Source organism: Ceratotherium simum, chromosome 5 (assembly GCF_057802395.1).
Source record: "Ceratotherium simum simum isolate JZ-2026a chromosome 5, ASM5780239v1, whole genome shotgun sequence".
Lineage (NCBI taxonomy): Eukaryota > Metazoa > Chordata > Mammalia > Perissodactyla > Rhinocerotidae > Ceratotherium > Ceratotherium simum.
In genome coordinates this window covers 11,498,301-11,522,603 of record NC_141904.1, presented here as the reverse complement: position 1 = coordinate 11,522,603, position 24,303 = coordinate 11,498,301, and the positions used below count along the sequence as shown (strand labels likewise).

The window sequence follows — 24,303 nt, the reverse complement described above, 5'->3', positions numbered from 1 at the left end:
TCAGATCCTGGGCGCACACCGACACACTGCTTGTCAAGCCATGCTGTGGCGGCGTACCATATAAAGTGGAAGAAGATGGGCACAGATGTTAGCCCAGGGCCCGTCTTCCTCAGCAAAAAGAGAGGAGGATTGGCAGATGTTAGCTCAGGGCAGATCTTCCTCACACACACACAAAAAAGTATTAGAAGAAAATCTAGGAGAGTATCCATAATTTGGAGTGATAAACTCTTAGTTTAGGAAGGCAGGAAAAAACCAAACAGCCTTAAGGGCAAAAACATTTTTAAGTAAAAGAAAATGTATATGACAGAAGATGTCATAAACAAATCAAGAGACAAATGCTACACTGGGAAAGAATATTCCTAACATACAAAAGTTGCTAAAAATCAAAAAAGAAAATGAGGGAAAGGATATAAATAGGCAATTTACAAAAGAGAAAATGCAAAGTGCAAACATATATACAAATATACTCAAATTACGGGTCAGGGAAAAACAAATCTGAACAAAATGGCTTTCTTCATCATCTCTAGATTGGCCAAAATTAAATGAAGCAATAATACCCAGGACTGGAGAAGCAGAGAAGTGGGCACTCAAATATTGCTGGTATGAATTAGACTAGTCTTCTTGAAAAAGAATCTGGTAATATTCATTAAACTAAAAATATACATTCCCATAACCAAGTGATCCTGCTTTTGGGCATCTACTTTAGAAAAATAAAATCTCCAATACATAAGAATGCATAAACAAACAGAAACATAAATACACAAGTAATTTTATTACAGCACTGTATATAGTGGCAAGAAATATGAAGATGCAAAGAAGCTGCAAAACTAGTAGAGAGTGTTCCCATGTACCTTTCACTCAGCTTTCCCCAAGATAACACCTTACACATAGCCACCGTACACTAGCAAAACCAGGAAACTGACATTGCTACAACACTATTAACTAAACTACAGACTTATTCAGCTTTCACTGGTTTTTATGTGTGATTTTTTTGTGTGCGTGTACAGTGCTATGGAATTTTTATCCTATGTATAGATCATGTAACCACCACTAAAATTGGAATACAGAACTGTTACATCATTATAAAGAAATTCTTTCATGTTATTCCTTTATAATCATACCCTAACCTCCAACAACCACTGAAGTGTTTTATATCACAATAATTTTGTCATTTCAAGAATATTATATAAATGGAACCATATAATACACAACCTTCTGAGACTGACTTTTTCACTCAAGTGAACGTTTTTCACCCAAGCTGTTTATATCAATAGTTCTTTTTATGGGTAGTATTCCATTATATGGATGTACTACAGTTTGTTTATCCACTCACACATTGAAGGACATTTGAATTTTTCCCAGTTTGGGATTATTACAAATAAGATGCTCTGAACATTCATGTACAGGTTTTTGTGTGCACATAAGTTTTCATTTCTCTAGCATAAATACCCAGGAGCGTGATTGCTGGGTTGGATAGTAAATGTATGTTTAACTTTACAAGAAATTGTTGAATTGTCTTCCAGAGTGGCCTCCTAGACTTTTAGTCCAATAATTATCTACGCCACTTTCAAAGCATTTACAGAAAAAGTAGCAGAAAGAGGCAGGAAGTAGAAAAATCTGTAAAAGATTATAGAGTAAAACAGGTAACACTGCACCATAATTTCTTGATTCTAAGATATCATTGATATTATAAGGTATATAATAAAATTAATAATCTTTCAAGAAATAAACAGTAAATTGAATTTCCATAATTATTTTTTTTACTGATAATGGTATTTACTTATATCCTATTTTCTTCTCCAATATCACACTCAAAGTTTGAGTCTAATCCTTCTTCACATTCAAAATATAAAGATTTTTCTAGGGCCGGCCCGGTGGCTTAGCGGTTAAGTGCGCGCGCTCCGCTGCTGGCGGCCCAGGTTTGGATCCCGGGCTCGCGCCCACGTGCCGCCTCTCCGGCCATGCTGAGGCCGCGTCCCACATACAGCAACTAGAAGGACGTGCCGCTATGACATACAACTATCTACTGGGGTTTTGGGGGGAAAATAAATAAATAAATAAAATTAAAAAAAAAAATTTTTTTTCTAGGTCACATGGCCTGTGAATGTATGCATACCATCTCATCCTTATAATTGTGAACGTTTTAGCATCTTTAGGATAAACAGGATAATATTAAGGTATAGTGACGTCATGGATATTGCAATGTGCTGCTGTGATCCCCCATTAGTACTGAAGTTTGTCCAGATGATGAAAAGTGCTGCTGGCTTACAACCTTCAGCTGTCAGCCCTCTCTGGGAAATATCCACAGGTGAAAAGTCATCTCACACGAGTTCATGCACCCTTCCAAAATGAAGCCTGCATCCAAGACTGACAGATAAAGAGTACAGAGTCTCAGATGCTTTATCGCAACTTAGGAGAACTCTAATGGGCCATTTCAGCTTCAGAGAGTGACTTATGGGGTCAATCACAGCCTTTGTTGAGATAGCACTGTACCCCCAACCTGTCCTTCTGACCAATCCTGTTTTTTCCTCTTCCCAACATCTTAAAGGGTAGCATCAAGAACCCAGAGTGGGCCAGCCCTGGTGGCCTAGTGGTTAAAGTCGGTGCACTCCACTTCGGCAGCCTGGGTTCAGTTCCTGGGCGCAGACATATACCACTTGTCAGTGGCCACGCTGTGGCTGCAGCTCACAAACAAAATAGAGGAAGATTGGCAACAGATGTTAGCTCAGCGTGACTCTTCCTCAAGCAAAAAGGGGAAGATTGGTGGCCGGCCCCGTGGCTTAGCGGTTGAGTGCACGCGCTCCGTTGCTGGCGGCCCAGGTTTGGATCCCAGGCGCGCACCGACGCACTGCTTCTCCGGCCATGCTGAGGCCACGTCCCATGTACAGCAACTAGAAGGATGTGCGTCTATGACATACAACTATCTACTGGGGCTTTGGGAGAAAAAAATAAATAAATAAAATAAAAAAAAAAAAAAGAGGAAGATTGATGACAGATGTTAGCTCAGGGCAAATCTTCCTCAGGAAAAAAAAAAAAAAAAGAACCCAGAGTGGGGAGCCAAAAGCCTAGGAGAACAGAGATTGCAGAGCTACTCCCAGAGAACAGATTTAGGCTCTAATCAAGGAACACTCTCTGTCCCTAGAGTATAGGGACTTGACTGTATACTACTTAGCTGGATTTCAGAATTGTTATGGATCAGTGACTATTATGTGCCTCCTTTCTCTGCCGTTTTTGATAGGAGTAACTTATTGTGGTTATCCTGTCCTTGTCTCTCCATTATAAAACTGGGAATGTTGGGGCAGGGTAGATAACTTGTTTTTTTAATTCACAGGTCTCTGAATCAAGAGAGCTGTTCCAGAGGAGCTGCATTTGAGGAGCTTCATCTACATCTGGACCTGATTTAAAGATGAGATTCTGGACTTTGAGCCTGCTGTAATGAGATGAGATTTTGGGAGAAGGTCAGTGTGTTTTGTATTTGGATGAGATATGAATTATTTTGGCCAAAGGGCAGATTTTAGTAGATGGATAGCAAAGATGGCCACAACAATTCCTTCTATCATCATATGTAAGCTCCTTTAAATGTGAGATGGTGACGTCTATTTCCCCACTCCTTAAATCTGAGTTGGTCTTGTAACTTTATTCAAAAGAATATAGTGAAAGTGATGCTATACAAATTCCAAAGCCCAAGAGGCTCTTTAGCTTTTTTTTTTTTTTTGTGAGGAAGATCAGCCCTGAGCTAACATCCATGCTAATCCTCCTCTTTTTGCTGAGGAAGACCGGCTCTGAGCTAACATCTATTGCCAATCCTCCTCCTTTTTTCTTTTCCCCAAAGCCCCAGTAGATAGTTGTATGTCATAGTTGCACATCCTTCTAGTTGCTGTATGTGGGACGCAGCCTCAGCATGGCCGGAGAAGCGGTGCGTCTGTGCACACCCAGGATCCGAACCCGGGCTGCCAGTAGCGGAGCGAGCGCACTTAACCGCCAAGCCATGGGGCCGGCCCGGCCCTTTAGCTTTTGTTCTCACCTTTTTGGAACCAAAGATCACTGTGAGAATAAAACTGGGTTAGCCTCCCTGAGGGTGAGGGGTGACATAGAGGCCTCAGTTCACAACTAAGACCAACCACCAATCACATGAGCGAGGCCATCTCAGACAACCAGCTCCAGTTGAGCCACAAGACGACTAACACGCTTGAGTGACCTCAGGGTATGACCAACAAAAGAACATCTAGCTGAGCCCAGTTCAAATTGATGATTCACAGAATTGTGAGTAAATAAAATGGCTTTAAACCACACCCACCTCCACCCCTTCCAATCTGCCCACCCTGCACATATACACAAATCAGCTGGAATATTCTGGTAGAAAGAAACAGATGTGAAGGAAAGCCTGACACGTGTTCAAGCTGAAAAGGATGCGTGTGTGCACACGTGTGCATGTGTGAGAGAGAGCTAGAGAGCGAGCGAGAGTAAGCAAGCAGCTCAAGCCTGCAGGTAAGCTCTCCTGTTCCTAGCATCAGAGTTGGTGTAATAATCCTCTGTGAGGCACAAATGGGTCCCATCAATCTCTCAGTTCTGAAAATTCTATCATGTATTCTATTTTGGTAATTTCCACCATTACTTTTACCGACTATCCTGTAACAGGAATTTTTCTTTTCACATCTTATAACCTACTTTCAGATACCTTCTTGTGTAAGTTCTGAGATTTTCCTTCCAAAAAATATATAAGAATGTGGTCATTCTGCCAGTTACCAGTTTTGTTTCAGTGGTATATCATAACGCAATCTTGTAGAAAACATTTAAAATCTCACTGAGGTATCCAAATCTAAGTAAAGTTTCAATCACGACTGACTAAAGAGATAACTGAATGAACAGTACTAACTGTCTACACGGAACTAAGTTTGTACACATGCAGGCTATAATGATTATGTCACAACTTAATCCTCTGTCTGGTGGTTGGAAAGTTTTTACATGTAAAAGTATCTTTGTTTAAAAATTAATAAGATGTGAATAAGCTTTTTTCCCTCCATTCCATAAGAATGTAGTTTTTCTTTTTTTTAAGAGAGGGCATTCATATTTTTATTGAGGCATAATTTACATTCAGTGAAATACACAGACCTAAAGTTTAGAGCTTGATGAATTTTGACAATTGCATATACCCAAGTAAGCCAAGATGTAGAATATTTTCATCATTTCAGAAATATACACCACGCCCCTTCCCAGTTAATTCTTTCCCCTTCCCCCACCCACTATGCAACCGTTGCTCTGCTTTCCTTCACCAAAGATTAGTTTGTTCTCTTTTGTGTCTGGCTTCTTTTGCTCAGCACAATATTTTTGAGTTCTTCCATGTGGCTGCACGTTATCAGTACTACATTCTTATTTTATTGCTGAGAAGTACAGGCATACCTTGCTTTATTGTGCTCTGCTTTATTGCGTTTTGCAGATATTGTGGGTTTTTTTACAAACTGATGGTTTGTGGCAAGGCTGCATTGAGCAAATCTATGGGTGCCATTTTTCCAACAGCATTTGCTCACTTTGTGTCTCTGTGTCAAATTTTGGTAATTTTCACAATATTTAAAACTTTTTCATTATTAATTTTATTTGTTATGGTGATCTGTGATCAGTGATCTTTGATGTTACTATTGTAATTGTTTTAGGTTGTCATGAACTGCGCCCATATAAGATGGCAAATTTAATTGATAAATGTTGGGTGTGTTCTGACTGTAGCACTGACCAGCCATTCCCCCATCTCTCTCCCTCTCCTCTGGCCTCCCTATTCTCTGAGATGCAACAATATTGAAATTAGGCCAATTAATAACCCTACAATGGCCTCTAAGTGTTTAAGTGAAAGGAAGAGTTGCACATCTCTCACTTTAAATCAAAAGCTAGAAATGACTACGCTAGCTAGTCTAGAAATGACTATGCTTAGTGAGGAAGGCACGTCGAAAGCTGAGATAGGCCAAAAGTTAGGCCTCTTACACCAAACAGTTAGCCAAGTTGTGAATGCAAAGGAAAAGTTCTTGAAGGAAATTAAAAGTGCTACTCCAGTGAATACACGAATGATAAGAAAGTGAAACAGCCTTCTTGCTGATATGGAGAAAGTTTTAGTTGTCTGGGTTGAAGATCAAACCAGCCACAACATCCTCTTAAGCCACAGTCTAATCTAGAGCAAGGCCCTAACTCTCTTCAGTTCTGTGAAGGCTGTGAGAGGTGAGGAAGCTGCAGAACAAAAGTTTGAAGCTAGCAGGGGTTGATTTATGAGGTTAAGGAAAGAAGCCGTCTCCATAACATAGAAGTGCAAGGTGAAACAGCAAGTGCTGATGTAGAAGCTGCAGCAAGTTATCCAGAAGATCTAGCTAAGATAAGTAATGAAGGTGGCCATACTAAACAACAGATTTTCAATGAAGATGAAACAGCCTTATATTAGAAGAAGATGCCATCTAGAACTTTCATAGCCAGAAAGGAGAAGTCAATGCCTGGCTTCAAATTCAAAGGACAGGCTGACTCTCTTGTTAGGGGCTGATGCAGCTAGTAACTTTTTAAGTTGAAACCAATGCTCATTTACTATTCTGAAAATCCTAGGGCCCTTAAGAATTATGCTAAATCTACTCTGCCTGTGCTCTATAAATGGAACAACAGAGCCTGGATGACAGCACATCTTTTATAACATGGTTTACTGAATACTTTGTGAGACCTAATGCTCAGAAAAAAAAGATTCCTTTCAAATTATTACTGTTCAATGACAATGCACCTGGTCATCCGAGAGCTCTGACGGAGATGTACAACAGTATTAATGTTGTTTTCATGCCTGCTAACACAACATCCATTCTGTAGCCCATGGATCAAGGAGTAATTTCGAATTTCAAGTCTCATTATTTAAGAAATACATTTCGTAAAGCTATAGCTGCCATAGATAGTGATTCTTCTGATGGATCTGGGCAAAGTAAATGGAAAATCTTCTGGAAAGGATTCACCATTCTAGATCCCATTAAGGACATTCATGATTCAAGGGAAGAGGTCAAAATATAACATTAACAGGAGTTTGGAAGAGGTTGATTCCAACCCTCACGGATGACTTTGAGGGGCTCAAGACTTCCATGGAGGAAGTAACTGCAAATGTCGTAGAAATAGCAAGAGAACTAGAATTAGAAGTGGAGTCTAAAGATGTGACTGAATTGTTGCAATTTCACGATAAAACTTAATGGATGAGGCGTTGCTTCTTATGGATGAGCAAAGAAAGTGGTTTCTTGAGATGGAATCTACTCCTGGTGAAGATGCTGTGAAGATCGTTGAGATGACAACAAAGGATTTAGAATATGACATAAACTTAGTTGATAAAGCAGCAGCAGGGTTTGAGAGGACTGACTCCAATTTTGAAAGAAGTTGTACTGTGGATAAAATGCTATCAAATAGCATCGCATGCTACAGAGAAGTCGTTCGTGAAAGGAAGAGTCAATCGATGGGGCAAATTTCATTGTTTTATTTTAAGAAATTGCCACAGCCACCCCAACCTTCAGCAACCACCACCCTGATCAGTCAGCAGCCACCAACATCAAGCCAAGACCTTTCACCAGCAAAAAGATTATGACTTGCTGAAGGCTCAGATAATGGCTGGCATTTTTTAGCAATAAAGCATTTTTTAATTAAGATATGTATATTGTTTTCTTAGACATAATACTACTGCACATTTCACAGACTACAGTATAGTGTAAATGTAACTTTTATATGCACTGGGAAATCAAAAAATTTGTATGATTCGTTTTATTGTGATATTCGCTTTACTGCAGTGATCTGGAACTGAGCCCGCAGTATGTCCAAGGTGTGCCCGTATTTCATTGTTTTGATACACCACTATTTGTTTACCCATTCTCCTGTTAATGGGTATTGAGTTGTTTCCAGTTTTTAGTTACTAGCTGGGTTCTAGGGTAGGTGTATGATTAGCTTTATGAGAAACTGCCAGACAGATATGCCAAATACCATTTTATACTCCCACCATCAATGTATAAAAATTCCAATTGCTCCACATTCTTGCCAATATTCGGTATTGTGTTTTAGTCTTTTAATGCTTTCCATTATACTGAGAGTGAAATGTATAGTGTTATCTCATTATGATTTTAATTTCCATTTTCCTAATGACTAATAATGTTGAACATGTTTTCATGTGCTTATTGGCTATTTGTATATCTTGTTTTGTGAAAAGGTCCTTCAAATATTTTGCCCATTTGAAAAACTGGGTTATCTGTCTTTTTACTATTGAGTTGGAGGAGTTGTTGATATACTCTAGATACCAGTCCTATGCACATATGTGTTTTGCAAATATTTTCTCCCAGTCTGTGGCTTACCTATTCATTTTTCAATAGTGTCTTTTGAAAAGCAGTTTTTTATTTTGATGAAATCTATTTTCTCAATTCTTTCTCAATTCTCTCAATTCTTTTATGGTTAGCACTTTCTGGGTCTTGACTAGGATTTTCTCCTAAGTTTACTTCAAGAAATTTTATGGTTGTAGCTTTCACACTTAGAGCTATGATGTATTTTGAATTAAGTTTTGTGTATGGTGTGAGGTATGGATCAAGATTCATTTTTCCACACATAGCCAGCTGTTCCAGCACCAATTGTTGAAAAGCTTTTCCTTTACCCATTGAATAGCTTTGATGCCTTAATTGAAAATGAATTAACTAGACAAGTATAGATATCTGTTTGGACTCTATTCTGTTCCAATGATCTATTTGTCTATTGCTATGTAAGTAACACACGGCCTTCACAGCTTCATGCTAAGTCATGAAATCACATAACAAAAGTCCTCCAACACTGTTCTTTCTACAGATTGCTTTGGCTATTCCAGATGCTTTGCAATTTCATAAATACTTTAGAATCAGATTTCCAATTTATACACAAAACTCTGCTGAGATTTTCACCGGGATTATGTTGAGTCCAAAGATCAATTTGGGAAGAAGTTACGTCTTAATATTAAGACTTCTATTCCTTGAACATGGTATATCCCTCCATTTATTTAGGTTTCTATTTCTCAATACTATTTATAGTTTTCAGTGTAAAGGGCTTGCACATGTTAAATTTATAGCTGTGTATTTTATAATGCTATTGTAAGTAGAATTTTTTTTTTTTTTAGCAGTGCTTTTATTTATTTATTTTTTTTGTGAGGAAGATCAGCCCTGAGCTAACATCCATGCTAATCCTCCTCTTTTTGCTGAGGAAGACCGGCTCTGAGCTAACATCTATTGCCAATCCTCCCACTTTTTTTTTTCTCCCAAAGCCCCAGTAGATAGTTGTATGTCATAGTTGCACATCCTTCTAGTGGCTGTATGTGGGACGCGCCCTCAGCATGGCCAGAGAAGCAGTGCATTGGTGTGGGCCCGGGATCCGAACCCGGGCGCCAGTAGCGGAGCGCACGCACTTAACTGCTAAGCCACGGGGCCAGCCCATGTAAGTAGAATTAAGTAGTTAGTATTTGGGTGTGAACATGATGTAATCTATGCAGAAATGGAAGTATAATGATGTACACCTGAAATTTATACAATGTTATAAACCAATGTTACTGCAATAAACAAAAAATTTAAAAAAAATTCATTTAAAAAATTTTGTATTTTCCAATTGTTTGTTGCTAGTATATGAAAATACAATTGAATTTTGTATAGATTTTATATTCTGTGACCTTGCTAAATTTACTTACTGGTTATAGTATCTTTTTTTGAAGACTCCTTAGAATTTTCTACACATATAATAATGCCACATGCAAATAAACACAATTTTACTTCTTCTTTTCTATTCTGCATGCCTTTATTTCTTTTTCTTGACTTACGACACTGGACTTCCAGTATAATATTAGAGAGACGTGTTTAGAATGGATATCCTTATCCTATCCTTGACTTTACAGAGAAAACATTCAATCTTTTACTATTAAGTATGTTGTTAGCAATAGGTTTTTTTAGATGCCCTTTATCTGATAAAAGTTTCCTTTTATTCCACTTGTTGAGCAGTTCTATTAAGACTGGATATTGAATATTGATAACGTGGTAAATCACATTGCAAACCAATCTTGTATTTCTAAAACAAATCCCATTTGGTCATGAATATTATCCTTCTAATATATTATTGCTCTCATTTGGTTTTATTTTATTAAAAGGTTTTGCATCTACTTTTAGGAGGGGTATCGGTCCCTAATTTTCTTTTCTTGTAATACTATTGTGTCCAGTTTGGGAATCTGGATTATGTTAGTCTAATAAAATATGCTGGGAAGTGATTTTCCCTCTTCCATTTCCTCAAAGTTCGTGTAAAATTGGTATTATTTCTTCCTCAAATGTTTGCTAGAATTCACAAGTAAAGCTATCTGAGCCTGGAATTTTCTCTGTGGGAAAGGTTTTAATTACTAATTAAATTTCTTTAAAAGATACAGGACAATTCAGATTTTTACATTTTTTTCTGTCAGTTTTGCTAAATTGTATCTTTAAAGAAATGTGTTCATTTCATCTAAGTTGTTGAATCTGTTGGCACAAAATTGTTCACAATATTCCTTAACTATCCTTTTAATATCTGTGGAATCTGTAGGATGTCTCCTCTTTCATTCCTAATATTGGCAATTTATGTGTTCTCTCCCTCTCTTCTTCTTTTTTTTTCCCCCTTTCTTGATCAGTCTTACTAGGATTTATCAATTTTATTAATCTTTTCAAAGAACCAACTTTTGGTTCCATTGATTTTTCTCTATTGTTTGTTCATTTCCATGGATTTCTGTTCCTATCTTTATTATTTCCTTTATTCCGTTTAGTTTGGGTTTAACTTGTTCTTGTTTTTCTAACTTCTTACAGTAGGAAGCTTAAATAATTTATTTTAAAACTTTTTCTTGTTTAGTATAAGCATCTAGAACCTTAAGTTTGCCTTTAAGCCCTGCTTTAGTTTCATCATATAGATTATGATATATTGTGTTTTTATTATCATTCCGATCAAAATATTTTCAAATTTCCCTTTAATTTCTTCTTTCATCCATGGGTTATTTAGAAGTATGTTATTTAATTGCAAAATATCTACAGATTTTCCAGGTATTTATTACAGATTTTTAATTTAATTGCATGTGGTCAGAGAACATTCTCTGTATGATTTTAACCCTTTTTCTTTCTTTCTTTTTTTTGCTGAGGAAGATTTTCCCTGAGCTAACATCCATCACCAATCTTCCTCTTTTTGCTTGAGGAAGGTTCACCCTGAGCTAACATCTGCTTCCAGTCTTCCTCTATTTCGTATGTGGGTCACCACTACAACATGGCTGCTAATGAGTTGTGCAGGTCTGTGCCCAGGAACCAAAACCAGGCCTCTGAAACAGAGCGTGCTGAACTTAACCACTAGGCCACGGTGCCAGCCCGATTTTAACCCTTATAAATTTACTGAGACATGTTTTCTGTCTCAGCAAATAATCTTGATGAACGTTCCTTATTGACTTAAAAAGAATGTGTATTCTGCAGTTGTTGGGTGCAGTGTTCTATAAATATTAATAAGATTGAATAGGTTTATAGTGTTATTCAAGTCTTTATCCTTACTGATTTTTTGTCTTCTTGTTCTACGAATTCCTCAGAGAGAAGTGTTGAAATTTTCAACTATAATTGTGGATTTGTCTTTCTCCTTTCAATTCTGACAGTTTTTGCTTTATGTATTTGAAGCTTTGCTATTAGGTGCATATACATTTAGGATTTTTATGTCTTCTTGATGAACTGACTTGATTTTTTAATCAGTATGAAATATCCTTTTTGATCTCTGGTAATACTCCTTGTTCTGAAGTCTACTTTGTCTAAGATTAGTAAAGCTACTCCAGCTTGCTTATAATTAGTGTACTTAGAAGTTCTGGTGCACATAACGAAGAAGAGAGTAGTTAAATTCTACTAACAAAACATAAGTGGTGATTAAAACCCATTGCTCATTAACTTTTATGAAATAATCTCTGATTAAGAATATGTCTGTAGGGGCCAGCCCTGTGGTTTAGCGGTTAAGTGCATGTGCTCCGCTACTGGCAGCCTGGGTTCAGATTCCGGGCATGCACCGACATACTGCTTGTCTGGCCAGGCTCAGGTGGCATCCCACATACAGCAATTAGAAAGATGTGCACTATGACACGCAACTGTCTACTGGGGCTTTGGGGAGAAAAAGAGAAAAAAAAGGAGGAGGATTGGCAATGGATGTTAGCTCAGGGCTGATCTTCCTCAAAAAAAAAAAAAAGAATATACGTGTATATATAACTATTTCATGCACTTACCTCATCAATGAAAGGTATTAGTACCACAGCTTCCCATTCCTGTTGTTTCCCATTTAGGTCAGTTTTAAAATCAGGTGGATAATATTCTATAATTGGCGAGTCTTCACTGGTCATCAAATGCTGTGAAAATATAAAATAGTGTAATAGAAATATAAGAACTAATATCAATATAGCTTTTTGTTAATATATTTATATTTCCTCACATTACAGTTTAAAATTTCTAAGCAAAGCAAAACTAAATATTTACATCTAGATATGTTACAACATACTGGCTATATTTTGATTTTCAACTATGAGACTTCTAATTTCACTGCTACTCATTACTTTCCCATTCCACTGACCTAAATGTAGCAAAACCATCCCTACTCTGAATTTTAATTTTATCATTTCTATCTTTTATCATCTTGTCACTCTACAAGGCCTACCTAAATTCTGTTTTCTCATTCGACTTTAGTTCATTTCACAGGCTTCTAACAGTCCTCCATTTTTAACCTTAAACAATTTACTTTTGTGTCCTAATCAACTGACTTTATGAATTAATATAAGAACTGCCATCTAAGAATTTAAAAAAAAATCCTAAAATTCAAGAATCTCTTCACGACTAATAGCAAAGATAAAAAGTCCAGTAAGACAAGTTTTTGTTAGAGATTTTATAACAGAGGTAGATAAAGCATAAAGACGTCTCTAGGAAATGAATATGGAAGATTGTAATATAAAGTTTTTTAAAGAAATAAAATAGCATATTTCTCAGGGTAATAGTCAAAATATTTAATAACCAGTACAGCATGGGCACAGAACAATCAAAACAGATGTGGCTGTAAAACACTTGTATGGTTTTACTGGTCCAGAGTGGTTGAATATAAATCCTTAATGTATCTGAAGGTAAGCAAAAAAGCACCAAAGAAACAAGAAGAAAGGGAGGCCAGAGGCCAGGATGAAGTTCAGGTTAATTTTCAGAACTTAACCTGAAGGGAGCCTGACATTGTTCAAGCAGCAAAGGGTGTGTGTGTGTGTGTCTACTTTAATTCCTGGAACCAGACCATGAAATTAGAAGAACAGATTGATACTCTAGAGGAACTAAATGAAGTTTACCCTCAAAATCAGCTTAGTAGGCTCAGTGTAATTTTGGTGACCCAATCACCCCTGAAACATCCTCCTGTTATGTGAAATATGTTAACCAGAGAAAAGCCTTTCATTTCACAACGTGATAAATGAAATGCTTAAAACCCAAATATAAACTGAGGTAAACTTCTGTTCAGACAAATGACTTATTAGAACTATCCCTATTCTAATAGGTAGAGGGTAAAAGAAAATAGGAATGAAGCTATAAATGTTTGGATAAAGTAGAGGGCTTTAGATTTTGCCTGTCTCAGCTTACTTTCATTAGTGCAGAGACAAATTAGGCTTTAAGACGTGCTTAAAGATGCTGAAAATGAAGAAGCTACGCTCTGAATTGTTTATGGAGTTTGTTTGCTTTTTTAAAACAAAGCTAACTTTAAACCAAGGAATTACTTTCCAAGGGACTTTAAGAAATACTATGTTTAAAGTGAAAATAAATATATTTAGCTATTAAAGCAATTTGGGCACTATGTTTCTGGGTTTCTAATAGGAGCTCCTAAATATCAAAAAGGACAAAAACATTTAATTCTAAAACCCACCTGATAGCACGTAGGCAGTAAATTTTTGCTAGCTGCTGGAAGTACAGCAAGAAGCTGTTCAAATGGCTTAAAAGGTTTTCCTAGTTCAAAATGGAGGTTGAGTGTGCTGATGTTGCGGATATCAGATAGGAAAGGTGCATAATGGTAGGGATAATACCTATAAAACAAAACTGAGTTGTAAACAATTGGCAACTTTATGAAACAGGTCAATATTAAGTACATACTTTTCCATGTTTTATTTTAACAACACATAGCAATAATTCTCAAGAAAAAAAAATTATCACCCATAATTCTACCACTTCAATATAAGAAATCAGCAGTGCTGGAAAATTTAGGTCATGTGATGGCAACAAATGTCATATTTCCTTAATTTTTAATGTGCAGTTGCAATTTCCAAAATTGGGATGTATCGTGTAATTGACGGATATATATATAATATAATGGTTCTTTTAGTTTCCAAAATGTTGAGTGTGAATCTTCCAATCAATAGATTCTTGGAATGAAGTAATGAGGTAGTCAGAAGACGTTCAGTTAGGTCACGTGGGCCTGGGCCAGCCTCACAAGAACAGAGAGAACAGTGAGCCTGAGCTCACGTGGATTTACTAGTCAGCTCTAAGAACTTTTATCTTTGAATTAGTATATATATATAATCATGTTTGTGATAAGGATTAAGCCATTTATTAATCATACACACTATTTTTAATACCTTCCCATCTTTAACTACAGGTATAAATATTTTTACAAAGCTTCGAACAAACAATTTTTTAAAAATTTCAATGTTCTTATTATTTGACTCAGGATGCCAAAAAAAAAGAAGAAATATTTTTATATTCTAAAATTATGGCATATTTCAAAAGTATGGGAAAGTTAAGGAGGAAGAATGGCATGTGGAATAATGGAAACATATAGACTTTGGAATCAGATAGGCTTGGACTTGATTCTTGGGTGTATGATCGTGGAAAGATTACTTAACCTCTCTGATCTCCATCTATACAAGGCAAAAAAAACAATATTTACTTTAAATAGTTGTGAGGATTATATGAACACATGCTTTTCAAGTGCCTAGCCTTAATGCCTGGTAGTATAATAGGAATAACTTACACTCATCTTCTTAAAAAATGGCAAATCAAGGATTTTCATCATTAGAATGCTCTTCAGAGAGGCCCTGAGAATCAGGTTAGTTATTGCAAAGATTTTCTTAAAAGGCTATTTGTAAGTGAAATCATAATTAATACTACATTATCTTGCATTGCTTTGTTTTGCTGTGTGGTACTTTAAAACAAAGCCTGGCAGGGACGGCCCCGTGGCTTAGTGGTTAAGTGCGCACACTCTGCTGCTGGCGGCCCGGGTTCGGATTCTGGGCGCGCACTGACGCACTGCTTCTCCAGCCATGCTGAGGCCGCATCCCACATATAGCAACTAGAAGGATGTGCAGCTATGACATACAACTATCTACGGGGCAAAAGACAGTTGGGGGAAAAAAATACATACAAAAATTAAAAATTAAAAAAATAAAATAAAATAAAACAAAGCCTGGCAGAGGTGCACTGAAAACAAAACAAAACAAGCTACCGCGTCACCAAAAAGTCTCTACTTTTCCCTGCATCATTTTTTGGTTTGTTATTTTTCTATTTTTGCGGATGTTTTGGAAATGTAGATGGAACTTGCTGGAATAGGAAACATGAAAAAAATGGAGAATTATTACTATTTCCAGGAAAACCAAATAATTCTTTTCTCCTTTCTTCTTTACGTTTCCCACTCTAACATTCAAATAGCCCATTCTTCAATAATTACTCCTGATAGAAAAATTATTTTCAAACACACAAAAATGTAGAGAAGAATATAATGAACAACCCCACACAACCATCACTCAGACCCAATAATTATCAAGACTTTGTCACACTTGGTTTATCATGACAGAGAGTTTTAAATCCCTAGATTAACAAAGAGCTTTTATGGGGCCATCTGCTAGGGCTGGAAGTATTTTTGTTATATGAAGGTCTTTTTTAAGTATTTTCATATAAGAAGAGTTAATCGTATTTCATTTAAACTTGGCTGTATGCATCTTTTAAAAAAATACTACCATAAAGAGAAATGAAATGAAAAGATATCCTTAAATGAGATTATAGTAGAATGAACCATTATAAAAAAAACCAAAACTTTATTTTTGTTTTTATTCCCTCACCAGCTCCAGGACTGAACTCCATGATAGTAATAGTGCAAAATCCACTGTATTGCTTGAACATAACACGCAGCTTGATCAGCCAGAAAGTCACTGAAAATAGAAAAGAATATTTTCATTATAACAATATTTTTTGAAGACAAGCCATTGTCTTTAGAGCATGATCTCCACTGCTACCTCATTCTGCCTCTCATGTGTTTTATTTAATCCATGAATAAGCTAAAAATTGTAATCAAAAAAACTCCAAAATATTTTTTAAAAAATTCCATCCTGTCAGATTAAAGGTTTGTCTTATAGTCTTCCTAAATTGACCATCAAAATACTTAAACCTGCTGTGCATATTTATTCAGCCAATGTACTATGCCTTTGGTTTAACGTTTGAGGATTTAGCCAATTGAACTTTCTATAAAGTGGCACTACCACTCCCTCAAATAGTTAGGGTGGGATGGGAGAGAGAGATGGGAATCTTCTTTATCTGAGAGGATGCCTGACAGAATTACAAGAAATCAGAAAGATCTTAAAAGCTGGTTATAGGAGCTAGAACACACTTTGAAAAGTGCTATATGCACTGAGCAATATTCCCTTTAATCTCTTCTTTCTCAAAAACCATCATTAAAGGTAAAATAAATCTTCACCCAAAAAAAGGAAGAGTCCTAGGCTAAAGCCAAAAGTGGCTATAAACCTGTTAGTGTTTGTTACCAAAATTTAGGTAGAGATGCACTTAGAAATTCCAGATCTCCATATTTTTTTGGGAGGTATACTTTTGAAAATGAAATCCATCACTTTTTCATTATAAAAGAAATATTTCCTCACTATTGAAAATCTAGAAAATGAAGAAAAGCATTTCTATCACCTTGTAGCAATCACTCTTACATTTTGTTATGTTTCTTTTCAGTCATTTTTCTATGCCCAGATTTTTTTTTTAAACTGTTAATGAGAGTATGCTGTATATATGACTTTGTGTCTTGCTTTTAAAATTTGTACTTAGTAATACACTTAAAAGATACTTAAGTATCTTTCTAAATTGTTATGAACTTTCTATAAGTACCAGTTTAGCAGTTCTGCAGATTCTGGAGATGGTGGAGATGGCAGAGATGGTGACTGTAATGAGGAGGAGGTGCAGATGATTATGATGAACCTTCTTACTGGACACGTAGATTATTTCTAATTTTTTGCTATTATAAAAAACTTTGTAAGAAACACCCTTATATATAAGGATCTTCTGTGTTTGAGTTTATATTTTTAAGATAGATTAGCAATTAGAATTATTGGGTCAAAGGAATGAATATTTTACAGGGTTTTGGATATGTGCTTTCCAAAGTAATTTTACCAATTTATATTCCCACCAGTAATTAAGGGAAGAACTCTACCACCACTCCTGGACTAACACTGAACATAACAGTTTAAAAAGAGTTGCCCATTTGCTAGGCAAAAAAATGGTATCTCATTTTCATAATCTATATTTTAATATATAAAAGGGAAGGGAAATAAAACAGAAGACTAGTTACCTATCAAATTAAACATTTAGTGCCAACTGCAGGTACTCTAGTTCTATATAACTGTAATCAAGGAAATATAAGAACTAACGAATAAAGGATTAAAAGTGTAACTATTTTAAATATTGTATTTCTCAAGTCTCAAAAGTCCTACGTGCTAATGGTACCTGACAAAGCTTCAAATGAGCCGGTGAATTGTACAGAATTCCTATACCTCTAATTACTGGAGGTCAGTGTGAATATAGACCCTACCGAAAGACTATGTCTAGACTAGAAGACAGTCTGAGAGGATATAGAGCAATGTCTGAAAGCTTGGGTCTATCCCTGGGCAGACTCTAGAAAAGATCCAATACTTAGTGCTTTATTATATTAAAAAACAAAGTAAACATAATAGTGTAGAAAATATATAAGTATATGGCATGTAATAAAGGTACATAGCATTTCACGAAACTCGTATTTCACTTATAGAGAAACAGCCTCATCTAGTGATTAAGAGCAAGGACTCTGGAGCCAGATTGCCTATGTTCAAATCCTGGCTCTGCCACTCACTACCTATGTCACCTTCAGCAAATCACTTAAACCTCTCTATTCCTTATTTTCTTCTATCGTAAAATAATAATAATTCTACTCATCCTAAAGAATTGCTGTGAGAATTAAATGATATTTTAAATAATTAAATAATATTTTAAAAATGCTTGGCATAGTGCCTGGCACTCAGTAAGTACTTTATAAGTGCTTGTTAATTAAAATAAATAAAATACGAACATACGTAATTCACACTGTGGGCTGCAGTTTAAAAGTGTGAAAGCCACCATTCTAGAGGTCAAGTTCTTAACGAACTTTTGGATTAGGTATTAACCTGGGGCTAAGCCAGACAGCCTTTGAGATAAGTGTGTTGCGACCTTTTTAAAACAGGAAGCAAAAATCTAACCATTTTCTATTTGGCAATTTTTATTACAGTAATATAACACGTTAGTTAACATTACCTTCTCCAAAACCATACTAGTTGAAAGATCTACAATAATTTATGAAATCAAAAAATCTCTCTCCCACTACATTAACTATCAAAATTATGCTGTTTTCTGAAGAACTGCAAAATCTAATGTTTTCTACTTTAAAGTAAAAGCATTGGCAAAAACGTACTCAGACACTATATCAACTCCCATCTTTGTCATGTAATATGTTCTTTTATATTGTCTAAACTCGGTTTCAAATAGGTCATCGTCTTCAGTCTCATCTTCTAAATTATCTGGAAAAAAAGCCAGAAAGATAGCAGCTGACAATTATGAATATTCTGTTTTTCTACCTAATGCTTTGAGAAATACATATCAAAGCAAATGTTTATAAATGATCATAGAAATCTGTTCCATCCAATATTACTGAAGTAGTACTAACAAAGGAAAGCTATAACAACTATTCTGTCAAAAAAAAACATATATTAAAATACATAGTTTGTACTCACCCTTAGAAGTAACCACTTCTTCTTCATTTTTGTCTAAAGCAGCCCAACATATGGAGTTTTCCTGCTCCTATAAAAATTATAAAACAATAAAAAATTAATGGCAAGATATATTTCAAAGTGAGACATTTAACAGGGAGATTTAAAAAATACTAAAAATAACTGAATGATCCTTAAGTGACACATTGTAAAGTTTATTTTAAAAATAATCCTGAAATACTGTGTAAAGGTTTTTGGTTTTATATTAGCTGTTTTCTAAGGCTATAAATCTTTATTACGTAGAACTTAACATTCAGGTCTCTCAAAGATATGTAATAAGTAATTCTCACCAATATAAAAGAGAAATATATTTAATTCTATATGTGTTCCAAGAAAAAATACTTCAGGAATATTTCATTGACTTAGAGAAAAGTACACAATTAATATCAAATCCTTTCAACTTTAAATTTTTATATGTCAAATTCTGGGCTACTATTAATCACAATCTATTTGTTTTCGATTGAGTCAAATTATTACAAATATTGCCTATATTCTATATCTCTGGATCTCATCATTCTTATGACTCCGTGATCTACCCTCCACTTCTAAATTTTACTTCCATGCAACTCATTTGTTTTTCTATAGTTCTTGCATCTCGTCACATCCTTAGTAGCCCGCCCATCTGTTTTTCCTCCCCTATGATCTCAGCCTCTCTCTCTTCTATTTTCTGATTGCTTCTCTACCGCCAGTGACTCTCATTAGTTCTTCCTCCTCCCGTATCGCCATTTCCTCTTCTTCATCCAACCAGGGCATCTGCCAACTTTGTGTGCCTGGGCTGTTCCTCCAGCTCCTCTCATTTTATCAGTATCTCTAATGTTAACCACAGATACCTGGAAGATTTATGAGGCTTAAGGACTGAGCTGAGGTGGGTGGAACCAGGGATTATTGACATGTAAGTTTTGTGAGTACAGGTTCCCAAAAAGCTGCAGAGCCTGTTTTCTTAAGAGAAAAAACACAGAGTAGAATGCAGACCGACTGCTGCTAAGTTTTACTGAGGGAAAGCTAAGCAATTAGAAGGACTGCGCTAGAGAAAATGAGGATAGTTGTCCTTCCTGGAGCAAGAGTTATTAGGCAATAGAACTGGTATAGCAAGGAGAGTACAAGAACTCATCAATTTCACCAGAATCCAATAATTATGGATAGGCTGAGGAAAATTTCAGAAGAGGTTTCTTTTCCAAGATAACATATATAAGACATTCTTTGGAGCTTATTAGAGATGCTTTACAGGGTACTAACACATTCTTATTGATTCTATTATTCATTTATTGAGCACCTAACATTTACTAGATATTGTGCTATTAATTACTCTTAACTTAGCAAATTGCTATCTTTTATTTATTTATTTATTTATTTTATTTTTTTTGGTGAGGGAGATTGGCCCTGAGCTAACATCTGTTGCCAATCTTTCTCTTGTTGCTTGAGGAAAATTGTCCCTGAGCTAACATCTGTGCCAATCTTCCTCTATTTTGTACGTGGGTCGCTGCCACAGCATGGCTTGACAAGTGGCGTGTAGGTCCACACCAGGGATCTGAACCCACAAACCCCAGGCTGCCGAAGTGGACTGTGCAAACCCAACCACTAACGCCACTGGGATGGCCCCTCGCTGTCTTTTATATATGATTTTATATATAAACTATTTCTAGAGAAAAATTACTGATCTAGTTAATGTTTCATAACATTAAATGCTATAAATATCCACATTTTAAAAAAGATAATTAGGGGCCAGCCCCGTGGCTTGGTGGTTGGGTGTGCGCGCTCCGCTACTGGCGGCCCGGCTTCAGATCCTGGGCGTGCACCTACACACGGCTTCTCCAGCCATGCTGAGGCGGCATTCCACATACAGCAACTAGAAGGATGTGCAGCTAGGACATACAACTATCTACTGGGGCTTTGGGGAAAAAAAAAAAGGAGGAGGATTGGCAATAGATGTTAGCTCAGAGCTGGTCTTCCTCAGCAAAAGGAGGAGGATTGGCATGGATGTTAGTTCAGGGCTGATCTTCCTCACACACACAAAAAAAAGATAATTAATTTTCTGGGCTTTTATGTTTAGAAATGTTTTCTACACTTATTAATAGAATGGAAGAGCAAAAAAAACCACGATGTTCTTCAAGGGTAAAAATAAGAAATTGATTTTTTTTTTTTTTTAAAGAATTTATTTTATTCATTTTTTTCCCCCAAAGCTCCAGTAGATAGCTGTATGTCATAGGTTCACATCCTTCTAGTTGCTGCACGTGGGACTCGGCCTCGCGTTGGACGGAGAAGTGGTGCCTTGGGGCTTGCCCGGGATGCGAACCCGGGCCGCCAGCATCAGAGTGTGCGCACTTAACCGCTAAGCCATGGAGCTGGCCCAAAAATTGATTTTTAAAGATCAGATTTAAATGATAGTAAATGAGGGCCGGCCCCGTGGCTTGGTGGTTAAGTGCGCGTGCTCTGATGCTGGTGGCCCGGGTTCGGATCCCGGGTGCGCACCGACGCACCACTTCTCTGTCCATCCTGAGGCCGAGTCCCACATGCAGCAACTGGAAGGATGTGCAGCTATGACATACAACTATCTGCTGGGGCTTTGGGGGGGTAAATAAATAAAATAAAATCTTTAAAAAAAAAAATAAATAAATAAATGATAGTAAATGATAATAAACAAAAAAGAAACCAAAAGAATTTTTTTTTCCTTGGTGAAGATTAGCCCTGAGCTAACATCTGTTGCCAATCCTCCTCTTTTTGTTGAGGGATATTGGCTCTGGGCTAACATCCATGCCCATCTTCCTCTACTTTATATGTAGGACGCCTGCCACAGCATGGCTTGATAAGCGATGTGTAGGTTTGCGTCCGGGATCCGAACCTATGAACGTCGGGCTGCTGAAGCAGAGTGTGCGAACTTAACTGCTACGCCACCAGGCTGGCTCCCAAAACAATTTTTAAAAGGTCCATAGAGGGAAAGAAGAAATGAAAATGAAATCAGGCAACCTCAAAATCATAAGGAAGATGAGAAACAAGGAATATCAGTTTTACCTTTACAGCTAAAAATATGAAAGGACATCTAAAAAAAATGGACACCTTTGATTTTTTCTTTTCCTTGTAGTTCTTGGCTTCTTCTGCTGCAACACCTGCTGCTTCATTGAGGTACTTGTTACCAACTTTGCTTTCAAACCACTTTAGGTCCACAAAAACTTCACTGAAGTGCTCCCGATCAAACTGTAAAGAAATATTTAAATTCATTTAAAAATGATTTAAGTATGTCTGGAAGAATACAAACAAAACTTAACAGTGACTACTTCTGGGGTATAGGAAATTAGAGAATGCTGCTCTTTTATGCACATGGGGACCTCATCTACTACTCCGAAAATTAAAAATAAAAAGCAAATAAAAATAAAAATAATTTAGGTTAAATTACTTATACAGAATGACCAATTGGAGTAAAATTACAAAAACTTTTTCTTCTGTTATTATGTAATTGGTTACTGACCATTTATAGATACTCTGGGACAGAAAAACAAAAACCTCTAGTTACTTACATCTGACAGTTTCACAAGGTATTTCTCAAATCGAGGTAAGTTGAGATGCCCACTTTCATTAATATAACCTAAAAGGAACAAAATCTAAATTTGTACTAAAAGCTGACATTATTTTTTCTAAATAATTATACAAAATTCTTTTCACAAAATGTTGAACACGGACATTCTACTAATCAAAAAAACGAACAGTCAGTGTTGGGCTATATAACCGGCCCTAGTTTCTATGAACTTGATGTTACTCTAATACACAATATGTAAGAACCGAAGTAAAATATAAGAAATTCCAGGTTCATATAATAACAATCCTCCCACATTTCCAACAACATTTGATAACAGATAATTAAATATGTTTTAGAATCTATCCAGATCATCCATTTGATAACGTCCTGCTACTGTGTTGTCTTCAGTATCATCAGTTTGTCAACTTCCCATTTTAATTGAAAAATCTTTCCCGTATATTAAATACTCTAAATGCTTATCCATTTAGAAAAATTGAATTTATATGCTTAAATATGAAAGGAGCTAAGTGAAACCAACAACTTCTGCTGGCTTTCTTAAGTAATTAAAGGCAGAGATTACTTAGGTATCAATGAATGAGACTACTTAACTCTGGTCATTTTCTTTGCTTGTGAATCACTTACAATTTCAATCTCAGAGCTTGGTGCCTTAGACCAAAAGAAACTCCACGTATTTTCCTACTTTAGTTGTGCATGCAATAATCTAATAAACTGAGTGACATTTTTAGGGCTACTTGAGTGCTAAATTAAAGTAGCCTCAAATGAATAACAAACTTTTCTTACCCCCAAGTTCTGGCAGGATGGTAATATATGTTCCATAAAGAAGAGGCAGTGCATCATGATTAATATGTAAATGAGGTAGATGAGGGATAAAATCATTGCCAACAAGAAATCCCATCAAAATCCAATCATCTATTATCCTTTCAATATCATATTTAAATGTGATCTTGTCCTACAGCAAAACGGAGAAAAAAGTCAAATACTATGAAATTTCTGCATCCACATCTTTGGTCCTCGGCTATATTAATACTTACTTTTAATACTGAAAACTCATAGTCAATATACTCTCTCATTAATGACAAGTGTAGGAGGTGAAATGTGGTTTCTTCTGGTGCACATACCCTGTAAGTAGTCAGACCATCAACACAGTTAACTATATTTTTAAGGTTCGAGTTTAAAAATGTAGCAAAGCTTAAAATAAAACATCATTAGAAGATAATTAATTCTTGTAATCAAGGCATGTAACTTATATGACAGCTGCAGGGTAATGTAAAGATAAAAATATAATTGCAATTATAATAATTGGTTTACATTATGCTTTCCGTGGAAGAACTCTCAGAATTAAGAAAGTCTAAATAATACATAATAAATGTAAGACACCAGTGGGATCTGGTCCAATTAAGGCTGGCCACCAGCACAAAGCATACAGATAAGTGAGTATATACATTAAATCTATTGCAGTATAGTTCAAGGCTTCAGTGCGGAGGCACTATCACTTCTTCTTCTTAACTTTCCCTGGCTTGGTATAGGGGTCTATATTCCTGGCTGCTGGCCCATACTCCAAGTTTAACTATAAGTAAAAATATAAGATGACAATAGCATATTAAAAGGATTATACACCACAAGCAAGTGGGATTTATCCCGGGGATGCAAACATTGTTCAACATAAAAAAAATAAATTAATGTAATACAC

At 36.1% G+C, this 24,303-nt stretch overlaps 1 protein-coding gene across 4 annotated transcripts in view; it reads right to left on the bottom strand.

The window, feature by feature from the left end:
- Nucleotides 1-24,303, bottom strand: part of XRN1 (5'-3' exoribonuclease 1) — a 116,366-nt gene that overhangs the window by 71,850 nt on the left and 20,213 nt on the right. For all 4 annotated transcript variants that reach the window (XM_087430445.1, XM_087430446.1, XM_014789045.2 and 1 more), the window contains exons 7-15: nucleotides 23,645-23,732; nucleotides 23,394-23,562; nucleotides 22,594-22,661; nucleotides 22,136-22,273; nucleotides 19,046-19,112; nucleotides 18,727-18,832; nucleotides 16,091-16,180; nucleotides 13,906-14,062; nucleotides 12,248-12,367 (exon numbers count right to left, since the gene is read on the bottom strand). In XM_087430445.1, coding sequence (XP_087286571.1) covers nucleotides 12,248-12,367; nucleotides 13,906-14,062; nucleotides 16,091-16,180; nucleotides 18,727-18,832; nucleotides 19,046-19,112; nucleotides 22,136-22,273; nucleotides 22,594-22,661; nucleotides 23,394-23,562; nucleotides 23,645-23,732 — 1,003 coding nt within the window. The remainder of the gene's footprint in view (nucleotides 1-12,247; nucleotides 12,368-13,905; nucleotides 14,063-16,090; nucleotides 16,181-18,726; nucleotides 18,833-19,045; nucleotides 19,113-22,135; nucleotides 22,274-22,593; nucleotides 22,662-23,393; nucleotides 23,563-23,644; nucleotides 23,733-24,303) is intronic.